The sequence below is a fragment of the Rattus norvegicus genome, chromosome 17, assembly GCF_036323735.1.
Source record: "Rattus norvegicus strain BN/NHsdMcwi chromosome 17, GRCr8, whole genome shotgun sequence".
In the NCBI taxonomy this organism is placed as follows: domain Eukaryota; kingdom Metazoa; phylum Chordata; class Mammalia; order Rodentia; family Muridae; genus Rattus; species Rattus norvegicus.
The window spans coordinates 23783792-23802993 of NC_086035.1; the positions used below are offsets into that span (position 1 = coordinate 23783792).

At 44.9% G+C, this 19202-nt stretch overlaps 2 protein-coding genes across 5 annotated transcripts in view; one reads left to right on the forward strand and one right to left on the reverse strand.

Annotated features, from left to right (window-relative positions):
• Positions 1-6810, forward strand: part of Elovl2 (ELOVL fatty acid elongase 2) — a 40252-nt gene extending 33442 nt beyond the window's left edge. For all 4 annotated transcript variants that reach the window (NM_001415678.1, XM_006253779.5, NM_001109118.2 and 1 more), the window contains exons 6-8: positions 1479-1603; positions 2139-2273; positions 3968-6810. In NM_001415678.1, the coding sequence (NP_001402607.1) occupies positions 1479-1603; positions 2139-2273; positions 3968-4093 (386 nt within the window). In that variant the 3' untranslated portion in view covers positions 4094-6810. The remainder of the gene's footprint in view (positions 1-1478; positions 1604-2138; positions 2274-3967) is intronic.
• Positions 6811-14632: 7822 nt separating this feature from the next.
• Sycp2l (synaptonemal complex protein 2-like) overlaps positions 14633-19202 on the reverse strand; it is a 52594-nt gene continuing 48024 nt past the window's right edge. Inside the window, 4 exon segments of the mRNA XM_039096438.2 lie at positions 14633-14881; positions 14884-15013; positions 17294-17391; positions 18474-18577. Of these exon segments, the coding sequence (XP_038952366.2) occupies positions 14771-14881; positions 14884-15013; positions 17294-17391; positions 18474-18577 (443 nt within the window). The 3' untranslated portion in view covers positions 14633-14770.

Consider the following 19202-nt stretch of genomic DNA (forward strand, 5'->3'; position numbering starts at 1 on the left):
AGGGCTGAGTATCAATAGAGCCCTTGCTTAGAACGAACAAGGACACTCTATCACCAGGACCACACACACACAAATCAAATTATGAGTGATGGCTTTGAATCTGTCTTAGATGGCTATGTTGGGACACACCTGTGTTCTTCCTTAGGCGTCAGGGTCTTGCCTCTATGATAGAAACTGCCAAGGACAGGTGGGACGCAGATACCCTGCGACCTGTCAGGGTCAAACCTGACCAACCCACTGTGAACTGACGGCACCATACGTTAGCACTGCAAGCCCACTGAGCGCCCCCAGCACCGCCACAGCACAGAGCCCACCTCCGTGCTCTCCTCTCCTGCTTGCAGTGTGGAATGAGCTACAGGCATTTCCTTCACTCGGCACCCAGAAGGGGGCATGAGACCACCATCGCTAACATGCGGGTCAACGGGCAAAGCTCACATTGTGCTTTCTGCCGAATCTGCATCCTTTTGATCCTGGCATTAAGTTGAAAGATCATTAACAGTGCCACCATGAAGTTGCATGATATCCTGGCTGTCATGGTGCAAATGAAAACTCCAGTGCAGGCATTGAAAGTGCACAGAAAACAATGGCCGTCCCCCCTCAGATGGCGGACTCACAGTGAAAAGGAATAGTGCCACAACTGAGGTTTTTTTCAGTTTTTAACAGTCTCATTAGGCATTTAACAGTCACACTGCACTGTGCAGAGGTGGTCCTGTGACTCTGTATACTGTATCTCCAAGATGATTACAAAACTGTTAAGTGTGGAGCTACTCAGAAATGAGAACCCAGACAGGCGAATGAGTATCACTCACCCTGCCCTGCTGTGTACGCCCACAGTGTTTGTTTCCATAGAAACCCAAGTGCATTTACTGAGAACTTACTATGGGCATCCCGCTGTTCCTTTTCGGTTATCTGGGTTGCTAATGTAGGGTGAGAAACAGAGGCTAGAGTTTAAACTGACCAATTAAGTAGCAGTACAGTACGCAGTGCTCTTTAATTCATGCAACACGATAGGCCCTCAAGCCCATCACAGCCTTGAGTAGGTTCAAGATGAGAAAATAGCTTACAAGAGCTCGCAACTAATCACTAGGCCACACGGCCCCTCTTCAGCCACAAGGGGCTCGGCCATCAATGCTCTGCAGCCAGACTTAAGCTCACCTTTCTCTGTCTCCCTGATTAGTTGGTAAGAACGGTCACTCTAGAGAAAGTAAGCCCTTTGCAGATACTGAGCGGCCATTCATTTGGCTGACCGCCCCCCTCCCCCTGTTCGCACCTCTCCCAGGTCACACCTCTTGTCCAGGAGGTTTTATGAAGCCGGAGAGATGGCAGCAGTTGGGGGTGTGTCCATCCACGTGAATGCTGCTGCGTGATTGTCTAAATCTGTCAGCACTTCTCAGTCAGGATGCGGAGCCCATCACAGAGGGAGGCAGGAGGGGTGCCCCGCTTCTGAGAACACTAACTCTCTCACTGCACTGCCACAGGCTTCTTCGGACCAACCCTGAACAGCTTTATCCACATCCTCATGTACTCCTACTACGGGCTGTCTGTGTTCCCGTCCATGCACAGGTACCTTTGGTGGAAGAAATACCTCACGCAGGCCCAGCTGGTACGTTGCCTTCTTTGCTTCCCCATGTGGCCCACAGACGGAATGAATAGCAGCTCTGGCTTCTCTGGCGAGGCTGCCTGTTTGTCTCTGTCGTGGCCTTGAGGAATCATATTAGCCATTATAGTATCTTCGGTCGTTTTTTCCCCCGGAGCTGAGGACCGAACCCAGGGCCTTGTGCTTGCTAGGCAAGCGCTCTACCACTGAGCTAAATCCCCAACCCCTATAGCATCTTCTGTGTGCACCATAGCTTCTAATGGAAATTTCCTTCTTTGAAGAATATATGAATACTTTAAATTAATGTAGAACTTAGATCATTTTTCATCAAAATAATCTCAACTGCTCCTTTTCTGTGATAAAATAGACAAAATGTACTTACGTAATTTCAAATAAAGTTTCTGAGCAGGGCAGTGGGCCAGTGAGACGTTTTCCTTGATTTGCTTCTACAGAATACAGCAAGTGACAGTAGTTGCATGTAGACCACGAGAGCCCCCGCCACAGGGCCTGCCACTCACCGACAGCCTCTCTTGCCTTCTAGGTACAGTTTGTACTGACCATCACGCACACGCTGAGTGCCGTGGTGAAGCCCTGTGGCTTCCCCTTTGGCTGTCTCATCTTCCAGTCTTCCTACATGATGACACTGGTTATCCTGTTCTTAAACTTCTATATTCAGGTATGTTAGACGCAAGTGTTCAGGGGCAGCATTCACAGCCCATTGCACTGTGTGTTTAAGAAAAATGTGCACAGAGGAGGGAGAGCGCCTTTATAGTGTGCACAGAGGAGGGAGAGCACCTCCACAGTGTGCACAGAGGAGGGAGAGCACCTCCACAGTGTGCACAGAGGAGGGAGAGCGCCTCCACAGTGTGCACAGAGGAGGGAGAGCGCCTCCTAACTCCATTTCTCACATCCTCCTGCTCCAAGAATAGCCCAGTTGGCCTTTGTTAGTAACTTGTTCAGAAAGACTGTCATGCCTACTTGTGCATTTGCATCATGGCACCAAATGTGACATCTGAAGGCTGAACAGGTATAGTGACACCGAGCCAGGTAGCCAGGACAAAGGCTTGGGAACAATGGCGTTTAATAGTCCTTCAGCCTTCATTGCTGCTCTGAGGTGTAGAGGCAGTGTTTGGGAAGATTCCTCTAAGGCAAATCGGCATGGAAAGGGCATGCTGGCTCTTTGTCTGGTGACATTTTCTTTTCCATTAACAATTTGAATGAGAGAGCCCCTCAGCGTGACTGTGTTATGTAAGAGGCCGTGTGGGCTGTGGCAGGAAAGGCCTTAGCTAGCTATGGATGTTAAATTGCTGGGCTAGAGAAATGGAAAGGCTGCTTCAAACAAAACTACATAGTTTGTATGAAAACAGTCCTTCTGAAGTTCTATTTAACCAGACAGTTACTCATACTTCTTAGTTTTTGTTTTATAGTTGTTTTATATGAAGGACCACTGTGGGAACTGGGCCTTTGGCAGCTTTTCAGATTTTGTGTTTCTGACCTGGACTGGCTGGCTTTTGCCTCTTGTAACAAATAAGTTTCCTTTGAGGACAAGTAAAGAAAGAAGCCTCAGTGGGACCAACAGACCGACCCACACATGCGCACCAGAACACCAAAGGGACAGCAAGGCTCCCCACAGCCCCCTAGTGGTAGGCAATGGCTGCAAACACACACACACTGGTTCAACTGAATCTTAGTTCTGACTTTACAGCATTCCAGTCTTGACGCTTGCTAAGACCATCATTGCCTTTTAAAAAGTAAAAACGCTGTTATCCTAGCACCAAGCATGTAGAGGCAGGAGATCAAGGTAACCGTCTGTTACGTAGCACATTGGAGACCAGCCTGGGCTGCATGAGACCTTGTCTCCATAAACAAACAGACAGACAAACATGAGAGGACAGATCGATCAGGTATTTCCCCAGAATGACAGAGAGGGACATCCGAGGCTGGCAGAGTTCTGTGACCACTGACACACTTAACATGCATGAGACCCTACCTTCCATCTAAAGCCCTGCTAGAGTCAGCAGCTGTAATCAAATTGCAATCTCAAAATAAAAAAACAAAACAACAACTCCTTTTATCTTGAATTTTAAAGGAAGTTACATTTTTCCAGGTGAACAGCTAACTTGATTCGAACGCTAGCAAATTATGATGTCCCAGAGATACGGCGGAATAGCCTTGCCTGACACAAATGCATCTGTGTTGGTTTTCACCTGAGCTCTCAGCAGAGGCTTAAAAATGGACATAGCGTCTTGTTAGACGGTCCAGCACCAAGGAAAACTGAGCAGTACTTTAATTACCTGCTGTGTCAGAGGTTGGAGACAAGGTCTTATTAAAACGTCTGCCCTGCTTTTTCTCCTGTCTACCATCTGACAGACATACCGAAAAAAGCCAATGAAGAAGGAGATGCCAGAAGGAGCCGCAGGGAAAGAAGTGAAGAACGGTTTCCCCAAAGCCCACTCCATCGCAGCTAATGGCGTGACGGACAAGAAGGTGCAATGAGGTGAAGCGCCGGGAAGGCGACAGCGGCGAACAGATGAGCTTGTTTTAAAGCAAAGACTGAATTGAAAGTTGTATGTTTTAGCATAAACTAATTCCTTTTGAGTTTGTAAATCATTTGTACCCAGAATGTATTATACTATATTGCTATTAGGTTACTCTATACACTGGAGCGATGCCGACCACGACAAACCTCGGAAGAGGTGCACAGCTCCTCTCCTGAGCTCTTCATAACGCCTTATTCATGTAGAAAACCGGGAGACTCGGGCTTTTTCATGGCAAGTCTTCAGAGTTAATTTTCTTTAGATTAAACATGTAAAACTGTTAATTGTATTGTACATGTCAGGGTCTGTTCTAGTCTATGTCAGGCAATAACTGTCAGTGCAGAAATCGATTAGTCGACTATGGCGTAAGGCATCAGCCCCAGGAAGCATTTAAATGGGATCCTTAGCAAGACAGAATCTAGTAAAACCCCTTCTTCTCTCAAGCCAGGAGTCTCATCTGCTACATTTTTTTTAACCACCTCTGATTTTAAACTTAGCGACATGGTAATGAAATTTGTCTATCTTCCACATAATTTGACGGTTAGCCATTCTAGGAAGGAATAGCTTCTTGAGCTGGTTGTAGTGGCACCCATGTGTGACTCCAGCATTTGGGTCTCGAGACAGCCTGGGGTACGCAGGCACAAGACCCTGTCTCAACCAGAAAAAAAAATTGTTTGCCAAATCATCATAACTCAGGGGCTTTGGACAGGAGCTGTCTCTCAGTTTCAATTGGCTTCCTAATTCACCCATTCCTGTCTACCTCCCTTGTTAGTCTGGATTCATGGAGCTCCGTCCCTCATGTCTAGACCCAGTGCTGACACACAGCTGCCCCGCCCTTTCTGAACGAAGGCTGGAGTCCAATTGCAGTTCTCCTTGGCACAGAAATGCAACTGGAATACTTACGAGTCATAGTCCACAGAGACCCAGGGCATACACAGACAACATCCTAGTGTCAACTGTTGCCGCTGAGCCTGCTCGTGAACGTCATTATTGCAAGTAGTTGCTGTCGATCTGCATGAGTTAAATTTAGGTTTCAGAAAGGAGAACAGGATGTAGTAGTTTGGAAAGATCCCGTGGGGTGGGAATAAGCCAAAATGATGTGACTGGCCCCAGAAGCAATGCTTTCCCTGCTCAGAACTGTGGTCTCTATGGAGAAGCTAGTACAGAGGCAGACCAAGGCACTGGACTACTTCCTTTTCCTCAAACTGAGGAAACCACTATTAAACTCTACCAAGCATGGAAAAGTGCATTTTTCCAAAACGTACACAAAACGTAACTTACTTAGACTCTTTTCCCTCCATTTTAGCAAATATGTTCTTGGTTCATGGCACTGGCATCCAGCACACAGGCACCAGGTGGGCGTTCCTCAAGTGCCAACAGTGGGGCCTGCCCAACCCTCTTCCCTTTCTGGGCAAGCTTCCGTTTTAACTTTTCCCTGTTAAAAACTGTACTGACGTTTTAAACTCGTAAGTATACCACCCTTCTCGCTGGTGTATTTTAAAAATACCACAGTCCGATGTCTTGTGCCATTTCTCTTTGTCATTCCAGCTGAACAGACTCTTCTGTCTGGTGACCACCTATGCTTCAATGCGTTTTCTAAACAGTTTTCTCCAACTGATCTGCTCCTAGGTGCTTTATTACCACCACCTCTGGTGACCTAGACTCAAGTTGGTGTCTTATTCTTTCCCAAGAATTCATTTTAAAGGTTAGCTTTGAGTAAGTTATTGTCCTTCTATGACAAGACCAAAGGGACAGACTCCTTGGTGCATTTGGAGTTCAGCTTTAGTTTTCAAACACGATCTGAAATCTGTTACTAAAATGAATTTTGGGTAAAAATGAGACTCGAGAGGCGTCACTGGGCACTGCACCAGATTATTCTTGCTTGCCCGTGAGAGCCACTGAAGTCTCGCTGTGCACCATACCTTCAGATTGGGATCTTCTTGTGACCTTCATCTTTGTAGCACAGAGGTCGTCGCCTTCCTGTGGCAGATCAACAATGGCAGCTCAAAGTACCAGCCGTCTTTAGAGCTCCCAGAGCACAGCTCAGTGCAGCACTAAGCCTTAAACCACCCGAGGGCTGACAAACCATGTCGAGCTATGAAATCTGTGCTGAAAAAAGCGGGAGCTGGTAAATATTTTAACCCATTCATTCTTAGTGTGAATTTTCTGAAATAGAAGTATAAAAAAATTGTCTCTACAATCTGATTTTAAAAAGTGTGTTTTCCCAAGTAAATCCCCCTTTATTCATGAGAACGAAAGTGCTTGGATACTATAAAACCTTAATTTCCCCAATTTTTAAAATAAAATGGAATTTTTGCTGAGTGAATTAAGCATAGAAAATGTCAACCCATCAGAATTATATTTATACATATTGGTGGATAAGTTCCTGTCTTCCCACATCAGAGAATTATTTTTTTTTACCAAAATGGGCAGAATAGCATTTTGTATGTCAGACACCATTCTTTTCTAGTCCTTCCGAACATTCCTGTGTCATTTAAGAATGTTAGTAGAGGTCGCTTCTTTGGAAATTGGGGACTTTTTGTTTTCCTTTGAAAGTATGGCATCTGAAGAACACAGTATCATGACTCGGGTGGAAAGGGAGACAGAAGCCATTTTTCTTTTAGATGAAAAGCATTCTGTGTGATTGTTGTATAATAAATTGATTTTTACACTAAACAGAGTTGCAATTTTTCTTATTTGGCTCAAATAAAGTAATATTATTAACGTAATATTTATATACCCAGTTAAACTATCAAAAGCTGGTTACTCATGAGGAAAATTTAATAACAATCAGATAAGCAGAGGCTGCAACTAGTAAAAACTTACTATAGAGTATAAAAATAGACCCTGCTGTACTATATTACTATAGTAGAGTAACTATTCCACAGCATGCTTCACTATGCAATGGGAGCACACATGACATTGTTTTTTGTTTTTTTTTTTTTTTTCCGGAGCTGGGGACCGAACCCAGGGCCTTGTGCTTGCTAGGCAAGCACTCTACCACTGAGCTAAATCCCCAACCCCCACATGACATTGTTTACTGATATCCTAGGCACCTGCAGTGTCAGTGGCAATTTCTTCTCGGGAGCTGAAACGGCCACAGTCTGGTGTTTGTCAGCCCAAAGACTACATTCTCCACCATGATGAAGATCCCAAGGCACCAGCTTAGAAGTAGCCTCAATAGTTATGCTCGAAGTCTGACCTCAAGTGACTTACATTCCAAGGTAGAAATGGTTAGGGCCATGGAGTTAAGAAGGCAAGAGTGGGGAGGGCAGAAGGACCTTGGAATGAGTGGGGACTAGATTTTAGGGAGAGGGTGAACATTTTAAAGAGCCTCGTTTCACTTCACTGTTTTAAGCTGTGGGTGGGAAAACCTCATTAAAACTTTGTTTTTAATACAAAAAGGCAAGGAAGGGGGACACATCCCTGAAATCCCAGCATAAAGAAAGCTGACGCAGGAGGATGTCTCTGAGTTAAAGCCACTTTAGGCTAGAGTAGGTTGGTTCCTGGAAAAATTGGCTGTCTCAAAAAATATATACCCAATGTTTCTGTGATAAATTAGCTACTGCAAATTAAAAGACTTGTTTTATAATAAATACCTAATGTCTCTTTAACACTTCATTTAAAGAAAAGTTTCAGCATGCACTTGTATTGTTGAAGGCCTTTTTCCAAGTCAGATGACCTTCACATATTTGAGCTCCTTTCTGAGACAGGTAGGGAAACATTCACGCTTACAGACCACAGTCACCTAAATGTTCCTTGGCCTTTAGTAAATGTGGCTTAGCCATGAGGTGGAGCAGTATAAGTCATTTCCCAAAAAGTCACAAGAGTCTACAACCTCCTTCAATTATGTCTTGAGCTGAGAACCAACTTTTGGAACACATTAGCCTATGGGAAACATTGTACATCCAAGTCCTACCAAAGCCTTTATTTTTCAAAGCTAGTTTACAGATTTTTAGATTAACTCTGAAAATGTCATATTTAACATTTTTGTTAATAAGGTTTTCATCAAATCAATGTTGTATAGTGTTATGCATCGTAGCAGAGACACAAAATTATCCCCATGAATACGTGCTCTGTGGGTAAAGTTGAACAGGCATAGAGAGCCGAGTTCAGATCCCCAGAACCCTTTTAAAGTCATACACAGTAAGCAGTAACTAATTCTATAACCCCAGCACTGGGGTGCAGAAAGACCGACCTCAGGGGCTCACTGGCCAGCTCACTCCGTTGACCGTTTAGTTTGCTCTTCAGAAGCATCCTGATTTCATACTTGATGAGAGACACTGTCTCAAACAGTGAAGTGTAGAAGTGGTGGAGGAGGCGGAGGAAAGCCATCTCCACATCAGCCAGCGGTCTGTCTGCCTTGTGTCAGGATTCAGTCTGACCTGACTCACACAAGAACTCACTAGGAAAACCGAATCCATATTCCTGACTAGGCTGGCAATTCTATGCCACTGTTCACATTGTGTCTAAAGAGTGGGGGGGTAAGGACCAGGTAGGTTAGAGAGGAGGAAGCAAAGACAGGTCCGAGGCAGCTTTGGCTCCTGTTACCCCAGAAATCTCAAAACACACTCCCCTGTATAATCACTCTGCTCATATATAGGTTCCAATCTTTGCACAGAGATTTCCCAAGAGCCCTGAGCCTTGGGAAGGGCTGTCTTCATTCTCTCCTAGCACGGAAAGGGGATGGTGTGGGATCTGGGGGTGGGAGGGTCCCAGAGAAGATAGGGTCTTCCAGGCTGAACTACTTGGCTTACATTTAGATGCTCAAAGCCAGGAGGAATGCCAAGCAGTGAGAAGGGTCGTTAGGACAGAGCGAATACAAAAGCTGATGCAGAAGATGGAAGGGCAGACACCGCACGTGATGAGCTGTGAGTGTTTAATTCAGTTGATCCCATCAGAACCACATTCCCGTGCGGGCACAGCAATATCAACATTGCGCCTTCCATCAGGCTCAGAGCAGACTCGGTGGGATTTTACAAAGACATGGCCCCCAGTGCTCAAGCTCATTTTTTTTCTTGGCCATCTTCCATCTATGCAGCCTCTTTCTCTCACCTACCATTGTCGCTCTTGTGTGTCTCCATTCCCCTCATGGGTTTAAGTCTCAAACATCCCCGCAGATCCATGTTTTGAACATCTGTCTTCTGTCTGGTGGCATTATTTTAGGGCAGTGGTTCTCAACCTGTGGGTCATGACCCCTTGGGAGCTGAACAACTTTTTCACTGAGGTCACCTAGGACCATTGGAAAATGCAGGTATTTACATTATGATTCATAAAAGTAGCAAAATTACAATTATAAAGAAGCAATGAGTCAATTCTATGGTGGAGGTCACCACAGTATGAGGAACTTTGAAGAGTCGCAGCATTGGGAAGGTTGAGAAGCACCATTTTATGGGACTGTGGTAACCTTGGTGGAACCTATCTGATAGAAACCACTAGACATGGGCCTTTGAAGGATCCCTCTGAGGGGCTCATAATCTAGATGCTGATTCCTCTCTTGTACGCAAGAAGAGCAGATCTGACACTGAACTCACACCATGTTCTTCCCACCAGGCTGAATCCTGTAACACTAGCTGAAGTCGGCCTGCCGTTTCTGTCGTGCACTTTGCTCACAGCAATGGGAAAGTAGCTAACATACTCAGAAAGCTCTTCGTCCTCAAAGCCTTCATCCTGGCAATGGCCTCTCCCAATATACTGGATTCCACTGCCTACGTTCGCGACTTCCTGAGCCACTGAGTTAACGTAACCATTCCCTACCAGATGTTCCCACCCAGAGAACCAGTCCTCCCGGTCATGTGAGTGGAGGAAGGTTAGTGTGGACCCAGACAAACTTCCTTCCCTAGAATACTCTGTAGACCGATGGCCTTGAGCAAATCAATTTTTCTGCTGTGGTTTCTGTAACCACATTTCTCTCTCTGCATCCTAAGAAAAACCATTCCTTTATCCTGAAAGACCTACTTCAAAATAGCCTCTCTCCTCTAGAAAGCTGTTCCTGATTATCTAGTAATAATGACCACCCTTTCCTTGTGACTTTGCCAGGGCCGGTTATTCCTCACAGTGTGGCACATGCAGGGTCACCTAGATGCCCTTGTGTCCTCCTCAGATAAGTCCTTAGCATCTACAGTCTCATTACATATTCTGGCTTCTTCCGTGTGAGCTAAACAAGGCTTTTCTAAAGAACAGTGCTCAAATGAGGGCTGCCTAGTTACAGAAGTCACATGTACTCCTTAGGTCATCAGGAACCGCGGTGAAGCCCACAAAATAGTGTCATCAGAAGGGATGAGCCTCGAACAGGGTGTGTCTACCTGAAGTGAGATCAATTAACCTCATTAACTGATCCCCTTTGAAAGATTTTATTTTGAATTGTTTGTATGCTCTTACAAGCAAAACGTTATGGCAATGCACTAAATGCTATTTTAAAAAAAACTAAATTCAATTAGGGTTACATATGTTTGTATTAGGGAGAAAACTACAAAACTAATATGCTAGCTATAACAGCTCACTGTGTTATAACGAGAACACACTGCTCAATGCACAGTCTCTACATATCCAACCATATGCCGCCAGACTTTGTAAGGGCACTTAAATTATACGGACTTTAATTTCTCTAAAATGAATCCAAATGCCCCAGTGTATACGCAGCCCTCTGCAGACAAACGTAGTAGCGATTTCGGGAGAAATATTTCTCCTCAGCTGAGCATGCACTTTGGGTAGAGGTCTGGAGAAATGGAGGTATCTAAAGAGCAAAGGAACCTCCCCCATTAGAACTTCATGCCCAGTGGTTTTCATCCATTTTCAGATTACTTTTCCTTTATGGGGGTTTATGAAATAATTTCTACGCCAGTGCTGCTGAATTTCTGGTTTCTACAAAACCTGAAGGCGTTCTTCAAATAAAATAAAACTTACTTTAAAAACTGTAACGAAAAGTAAGCTACTCAGAATTGCTAAGCATCCTGGATTTTTCTATTACTGGACCAAGTTTGAAGAGGAAAGTTAGTTTCTTCAAACAGCGGGAGAGCTTCGAACCCTCTTTATCCTGTCCTAGCTCAGCAGCTCCGAAGGGCTGTTTGCTGCCGAGTGTAGTTCCGAAGGACAGTTCTTGGCCTCCAGCACCCCAGACTCCATCTCCATCTTCCTCCTCAGGCTGCTGCCCCTGGTGGAAAAGAAAATGGAAAAGAGCAAGAGTCAAGCTGCAGCCACCACACATCTTGGACCCTTGGAACTCATAGCCAACAAGACCATTGCTTTTTGAGAGCTATGTCCGTGACTCTGATGTAGTGGGGGATCACAGTCTTTACACAGCCCTTCAGTTCTATGCTAAGGCGTTAGGAAGAAAGCAGAGAGAATGGACACTGGTGAGCATGCTTAGGCAAGCTAAGCTATATATGAATATTCTCCATATGCTGTAACTTACCAGACTTAATGTACTTATCCAAACACGAAGTTACTTTGTAGATGGCCCCTTAATTACATAGATATTTTTATGTACGAGTGTTTTGCTTGAATGTGTGTCTGCACACCACATGTGTGCAGTGCCCAAGGAGTCCAGAAGAAGGAAACTGGAGGTATTGATGGGTTGTGGGTATTGGGAATTGAACCCGAGTCCTCTAGAAGAGCTCTTAACCATTGAGCTATCTTTCTCGTGCTGTCTAGTCTCAAGTTGTTATTGTCTTAAATTTCATGATTGTGTGTGTATATATGTGTATGTGTGTATATATAATTGTGTGTGTGGACAATTGTGTGTGTATGTATGTGTGTGTATATATAATTGTGTGTGTGTGTGTGTGTGTGTGTGTGTGTGTATTTTAGGATTCTTTCCTTCCACCATGTGGATTCCAGGAACTGAACTCAGGTTTTCACTCTCAGTAAGCCATCGCCCCGCCTTAGGACTTCTCTTTTGATATGGTAGGACTATGTCTACATGCTGATCAGCCATTATGTCTCTGTGTTTAATGCAAACACTCAATTATAAAAACTGAATGGCTGAACTTGGGGCCTAATCCTAGGTGTGGAGGATGCTCATAGCAGAAAGGTGACATAAAGCACGAGGGTTTTTCAGGGCTTGCCTCTTCCCACCTCACTTCTCAAGGACTGAACAATGTCAACATCTGTGCCTACCTGAGGGTGCCGTCATAAAGCCAAGCTCTGGCTTTTCTTATTAAAACGAGTTTGGTCAAACCTGGAAGAAATTGGTCCGTCACTTATTACATTCACATTAGGGACATTGAAAACATGCAACTGTGTGCATATCGCCAAGTTATTCTGCAGGCTGACAATGCCCAAGGAGGGTTTGCGGCAACCCAGGTTATCAACATAAAGCATCATATATTTTCCACCCAAGTCTGTTTTAGGAATTGTCTCTATCAATACCACTAGTCCACACCCATGGGGTATTTTACAAGTACCCCTCAAAGCCCGGGATCCTTTACTCTTCAAAGCTGTAGGCTAGAGGTGGAAGTAATCTCCTTTGAGCATGTCCTAGGAAGAGAGAGAATGCCATTGTTGAGATGAGTACCTGACAGAGGAGCAGCCACTGGATACCTGTGTGATCTTGATTGAGCGAACTAACCTCTGACAGGGATATTAAACATTGAACCCTCAGTCTAGAGCAGGGAGCCCAGTTATCACTTGGTAGGATCTCAAAGCAGTATTCTTATCTGCCACTTGTAAGCCTGGAGGGAGGCAGGGGGTAGGGGAAGCAGTTTTCTTATGCCTCAGAAAGAAAAGAGAATAAAAGCAAAAACTTAATGTAGGGAAAAAAAAATCTCTTCTCAGCATCACCTGTCAATAAAAAAGCCGATGGCCAATGAGCTGAGGCAGGAAATAGGAGGTGGGACACAGGCAGGAAGAGAGGGGATTCTGGGAAATAGCGAGAATAAAAGGGAGAGATGCCCAGGAAGTCAAGGGAGAGGCATATAAACTAGCAGGCGGCTGAACTCAGGATAGAATAAAGAGATTCGGCCCAGAGTTGGAGGCAAGAAACTGAAAGCGGCAACAACTAACCAACTGGAGGACACAGAATGGTCTGGATGGGTTATGAGCTAGTCAAGGGCTGAGCCAGACCTTGTGACGTAGGCATTTAGTAATAACTAATTGGCCTTAGAGTTGTTGTGTTGGGCACTAAGTGGCCTGGAGAAAAAGCTGATTTATATTTTTACAGCCTAAGAAAGTACATTTGGAAGAGAGAGACATTCTAAATTCAGCAAGGAGCTGGATCAAAGGGAGATAAACGTAAAGAATATTTCGTAACCATCTTTGGCTATTTTGTGGGTTCCTTTTCTCTTCCTCCCTTTCAAACTCCTGATACTAGAGGCGAAAGCACGGAGGGAAAGGAAAGAGATCTCTGAATAAAGTCAAGGGTTGGAAAGGGGTCCTTAGGCTACTTCCTGCTGATCAGAGGTGTTGAGTTCCTTGGGGCAAGTTTAATCTTTGCCATCAGGATATCTAATCTCCTCTTGCGGTTGTTTCTTCTATGCACACAACCACTTAACATACTGTGACCAATAACAACCAAATACCAACAACCAACAACCAACAACCAACACATGGGGTCTTAGCATTTATGTACCCTCTGAAAAGTCCCCAGAATTCCACACATTAAACAATCACAGAAGCTGCCTGCAGCTGGGAAAACCATGTCCCCGCCAAAGCATGAGGCAGCTGCTGTGGACAGTCTGAAGCAGCCCCATGTCTGACAGCTGGGATCCCAGTGAAAACATATCCCTATAACACTTGTGTTTTTCAATGAAACCCAAACTCTAAATTCGTTGCTACAGCAATTACTGTCTAAGTGTTAACTGAAGAAATGGTTGCCTAGACTGGGAACGGGAGTAATTAAAATAAATGAGGCTGTCGTGTTTTAGAAGCCTTCTCTGAGGCTTAAAGCAGAGTTGCTTTTCATTGGCTGCTCTCAGAGTGTGGTCTGGGAAGTGTCATAAGGAGTCAGAGGTCCTGTGATAAAGTGGGAAGAACATGAACACATTGTTTGCCTTTTTCATTATTGCAACCTCTGTTTCCTGGCAGCTACAGGATGCAAAGGCAGATACGAGAAGTGGGGAAAGACAGCTGGGAGCCACTGACCAGTGTCTGTGCTTCCGTGAACAACCTCCTCACCCTCGTTCCTGTCAGGAGATATGGAAGCAGCGGGAGACTAGTTACTGGGAGGGAGAGGACCAGCAGGAATGAGAGGCAGACAAGAGAAGGTGACTTCCAGGAAAATGTCCCAACAGGGGCGTGAGATGGTCCAGCGGATAAGGATGCTTGCTCTGCAGCCCTGGCAACCTGAGTTTGGTCCCCGCAACCCATTTAAAGGTGGGAGAACTGTCCTCAGGAAATTAGCCCTAACTAGGTGGTAGCACACAAACATACCCCCTATTATAATACACACATAATAAATATTTTATATTTTTGAAAAGTTATAATGAGCCAGATATGGTGACAATACACTTTGGGTCCCCAGCACATGGAAGGTGGCAGTGGCAGATCTCTGTGACTTTGAGGCCAGCTTGGAATACAAAGTGAGTTCTGGAACAGCCAGGGCTCCATATTGAAACCGGTCTCTAACAAAGAAACATCAAGGCAACAACAAAAGATACTTCTTAAAAGAATAGTTGTATAGTACCTCCACACTTGCTGATCACAAAAGGATTGCAAGTCGGCCGACTGTCTCTCCCAAAACTCCTGGAATGAAACAAGAGGTTTTGACTAAACAATCCATGCTTTTTGGCCTAGAAGAGGTCCTCTCTTTCATCCCAGGGACAGCACAAACAGTAAACTTGCCAGAGCATCCTTCTCGAGGCATTCCAGTGTTTGAAGATCCTTCTCCAAGCTGCCCAGCTCCTGAAGGACAGAGCTGTGAAACCCCTCCAGCTTGTCCTGTCTGCCAAACAGGAAAGCAGCCAACTTCAGTGGGACCGATTGTGTGTGACAGAATGGTCCCCAAGAGAACCAGACAGTCTTTCCTTACAAACATGTTGGTGCCTTCCTTGGCTCTTCCCACCTTTTCGTGTTCGGTGATCCCCAATCCCAGAAACTCGGTGACCTTTCATTTAGTCCCTGAGAGCAACCAAGAGCCAGCCACTAGGTCATCGATAACTTCACCACACAGGACAGATGGCTTCAGGAAAGGAGACTGGGTACTCCTTCCTCCCTTCTACCTCTGTTCTCCATCCTCTCTCTGGCCTTGCACGGCTGTGAGAGCTATGGTTGGGTAGGTTCACCTTTCCTACCTCTGTGTTTTAGTTTCAGATTTTCCAACAGTCATCACACTGTGTCTGGTGTCATTCTGTGCTATATAAATGGCTTACCTGCCTCTCTTCTCCTTTAGGTTCAATGTTCCATATAAACAAGAGCAACTGTGGGTTTCTGCTTCCTTGCATGTAGAATGTTAAAATCTTTCTTCGAGAGCAGTACTGTTGGAAAGTGATGGGGGTGGGGCCTAGTGGAGGTGTGAGATCTGGGACTCTTTTATTTCAATTTCCTGTCAGGTAAGCGGTTTCCTCTACTTCCTGTTCTTACCACGATACCTTCCCTCTTCCATAGAGCCCAGAGAAACAGGGCCTATTAATCACAGACTAAATCACCCCCAAACATATGTGTGTGTGCACACATACATGAGTACCTAGTTTTATTACAACAGGGTCCTCGTCTACAATCTCAGCCTGATCCAAAATTCATTACGTATCCTAGACTGGCCCGAAATCATGGCTACTTTCCTGCCTCAGGTTCTAACAGTGCATGGAATTACACGACTGGCTCCCTCAGGTATCTATTTATAATCAGAGCGCTACCTCACAGCTGGCTGCTCTCAGTGCTCTCTCACACTGAGCATAGAGCAAGCACCTAGAATTATTAGTCAGTGTGTTTTAGCTGAGTGGATTCATGGCTGAGGGTAGAGCCCTTCAGATACAGTAAGAATTTGTCAAATCCAGAGCCTTCCATGGTTTTGTCTGGCCATTGCATATGTACAAAAACTTCTTATAACTTTTACTCAAATAATGCATTCTAATCTCAAGAAGTTTAGCTAAGCAAAAATTCCTTCCCCCACCTCCACTTCGAGTCATTCTCTCCAGTACAGAGCAATCTCTCCAGTCTTCTCCATGCCACTGGAATCTTTGTTTCTAAGATCTCAAAGAACGCTTCCATAGCAGCTGTTCTGAACTGACTCTAACCTCATAGAAACCCGTCTCTCACTTCCGCTTCCTTCACATCTCTGAAATGTAGGCGCCTGGTACTCCCTGCTGACATAGTCATGAGGGCGTTCTGTGTACCGTATCTTCTCGTCTCAATATAACATAAACATTTCCCTTCTAACCGTGGTTAAGAGGACAAGCTCTGTGCATATTTATGGTGGTCTATCACCTCACGGCTACTCAACCTTCAAGGTTTCCCACCACGAGAGAAAAATTCTATGCCTATTAAATAATTAACAGTCAACACCCCCCCCCATAGCCTCTGTGATGTTTTCTGTCTCTAGAAATTTCTACTCACTCTGGTAGGCTCCTCATTTAAGTGGACTCATGCAATATTTACCCTCTAAGAGCCTGGCTTTTTACTTGTAGAATAATGTTTTCAATGCTCATCCATTTTTAGTGCATGTATTGTTATGTTCAAGTACACAACAATCAATCTCTCTCTCTCTCTCTCTCTCTCTCTCTCTCTCTCTCTTTCTCTGTGTGTGTGTGTGTGTGTGTGTGTGTGTGTAACAATAATCCAAGAGAAAGAGACTAGTGGTTTGGTTTGAGAGAGGGGTGACATGGAAGGCCTTGCAGGGAGAGTATTTGGGAGGGGCTTAAGACCAGAAAGGGGGTTGTGGTATAATTATATTTTAACTAAAAGCAAATGTCTTCCCACGGCTGGGTGACAGTGGGCTGGATATACCACACTTCACCTCGTCTGTTTTCCCAGCGCCACAGGTTTGCCCCAACTTTGCAAATGGGTTCTCTTTCAATGAGCATCTTTTAGCATCGTTCACAGGTAGTCCATTAAGAAACTGAAGGAGAGAGCTGAGTTCCGGATTTCATCTTATAGGTGGAGAACCAGACTCCATAAAGGTTCAGAGATACAGGAAGCCTCACATCTCCTCACACCATCTCCTCAACCTCAAGGTCATGGTCACAGGTGCTGCTTCACCCCCATGGTTTGCTTTTCGAGTAGTTACCTGCATGTGTGTATCTGGTTCCAAAGTCTGATTAGGCAAGCTGGCACTTCCTTTGCCTTTTCTGAAGAGAGTGGAATCTCCCTCTGCTTGAGCCTAAGCTATTAACACAGAAACAAAATGAGAGCGTTTGTGGTAAACATGACACATAAGCTGAGTGTTTATTCAAAAGACACCACCCGCATACGGTGATGCTCACAGGAAGCATTCCTGCTGAGAGACCAGTAGGGCATCACCTGTGTACACTTCAGGCATTGCCTCTGGCTTAGTACTATAAAGGGTGGGAGAAGCCAGAAAACCCCATATTCATGCTATTGATAGCAAAGCACCAAGAAGTAGGGACACATGTCCATTATGCATTGGCTTATTGCCCAAAGCAAGACTCTGGGGGTCTCCTGAGTTAGAGAGATGTGGGCTGGGTGTGATGTTTTTCTTGAATGTGCCGATACAGAACAGAAGTCATTAGGGACTTTCCAACAATAAGACAAAATCAGAGAAACCTGACATTGCTCTGATGTGCAGCCCAGAGTTAAGATGGAGACCCAGTGTCTCAAAGATCTGCTGTTATTAAACAGATACCACCCCACATCCCCTCCCACTGTGTCTTAGAGTCTGCTCCCCTGCAAGGTCCTCTCCTTCCTCATCTAGTTGTCTGGCACTGTGGTCCAACCACGGTCTTCCCAGAATGCCACCAGTGGGTCTGAGCCAAGACCATTTGGTCCCACTGGCAAGAACAGACAGGGAGTAGTCTCATCCATTCAATATTGCCAACAGAATGGCAATAAAGTCAGTGACCACAGCCAGGATGAAGGTACCCCTCATGCTTAGGGGACCTCATACATACTTCATGTATGTCCTTCGTCATACATGAAGGACAGCGTACTATTAGAGAATGAAAGGAATGTGGCAAAGTCAGAATGAGCCGGGTTCTCTTTCTGTTGCATTTGCCCAGCTCTGTTGAGAGATACAGTTGACAAAGTAGAAATATGGGAACTAGAGAGATTTCTCAGTCCGTTTGTGCCCTCTGACCAGTACCTGTCCCTTCCCAGCCTCTCCCTGGCCTCTGGTAACCACCCCTATGCTCTTTCTTCTACTTCCGCTCTCTTAGATCCCACCTATAAAGGTGACGTCATGCAGCGTCTGTCTGGCTTGTTCCACATTTCCTGCATTAGTGGACTGGTACCTCAAATTTTCTTTTCAGATCTCTAGTGAAGTTTTCAAAGGCCATTTTTAAAGCAGAACTATTTGTGTTTTCTGGCACATCTTCTTGAGATGGAGTAGAAATGTCTGATAAACAAAAATAAAATATTAACAATAACTAAAAAAAATATGCTCAAGTAAACACGCTTAGTCTCTTCTTGCCAGAGGATACAACAACTTGTCAGAAGCACAAATGTAAACCACAGACTCCCCCAACTAGCTATCTGCATTAGATTCTGCATCATGACTGACCCTGACCATACTAGCTAGCTAACTCATACTGAATCAGTAAGGTAGGCATCTCATGCTACCTCCCAGCAAACCCTTCCCCCTGTCAAGTGTTCATTTCATCCAAACTTTCTCAGCACCTTAAATCAGATCAATCGATAATGTGTCTAAGAAGGCGGCTTGGATGTTATAGAAGTTGTTAGGAACACACAACACGAAAGACAGTGTAATGACTCAGTGGGTAAGAGTGCTTGTCATCATGCCTGATGACGTAAGTTCAATCTTTGGATTCTATATAAGGAGAGAACTGACACCAGAAAGTTGTCTTCCAACCTTCTTGCATGCATAACATGCACATGTGTGTACATAAGTAAATAACAGAGGATATAACAGCTTATGTCAGGGAGGATGGCCTGCCGTAGAATCTCAGACTTACCTAGCTAGGCATATAAGGTCTGTGTTCTAAAGAATTTCTCTCACCAAC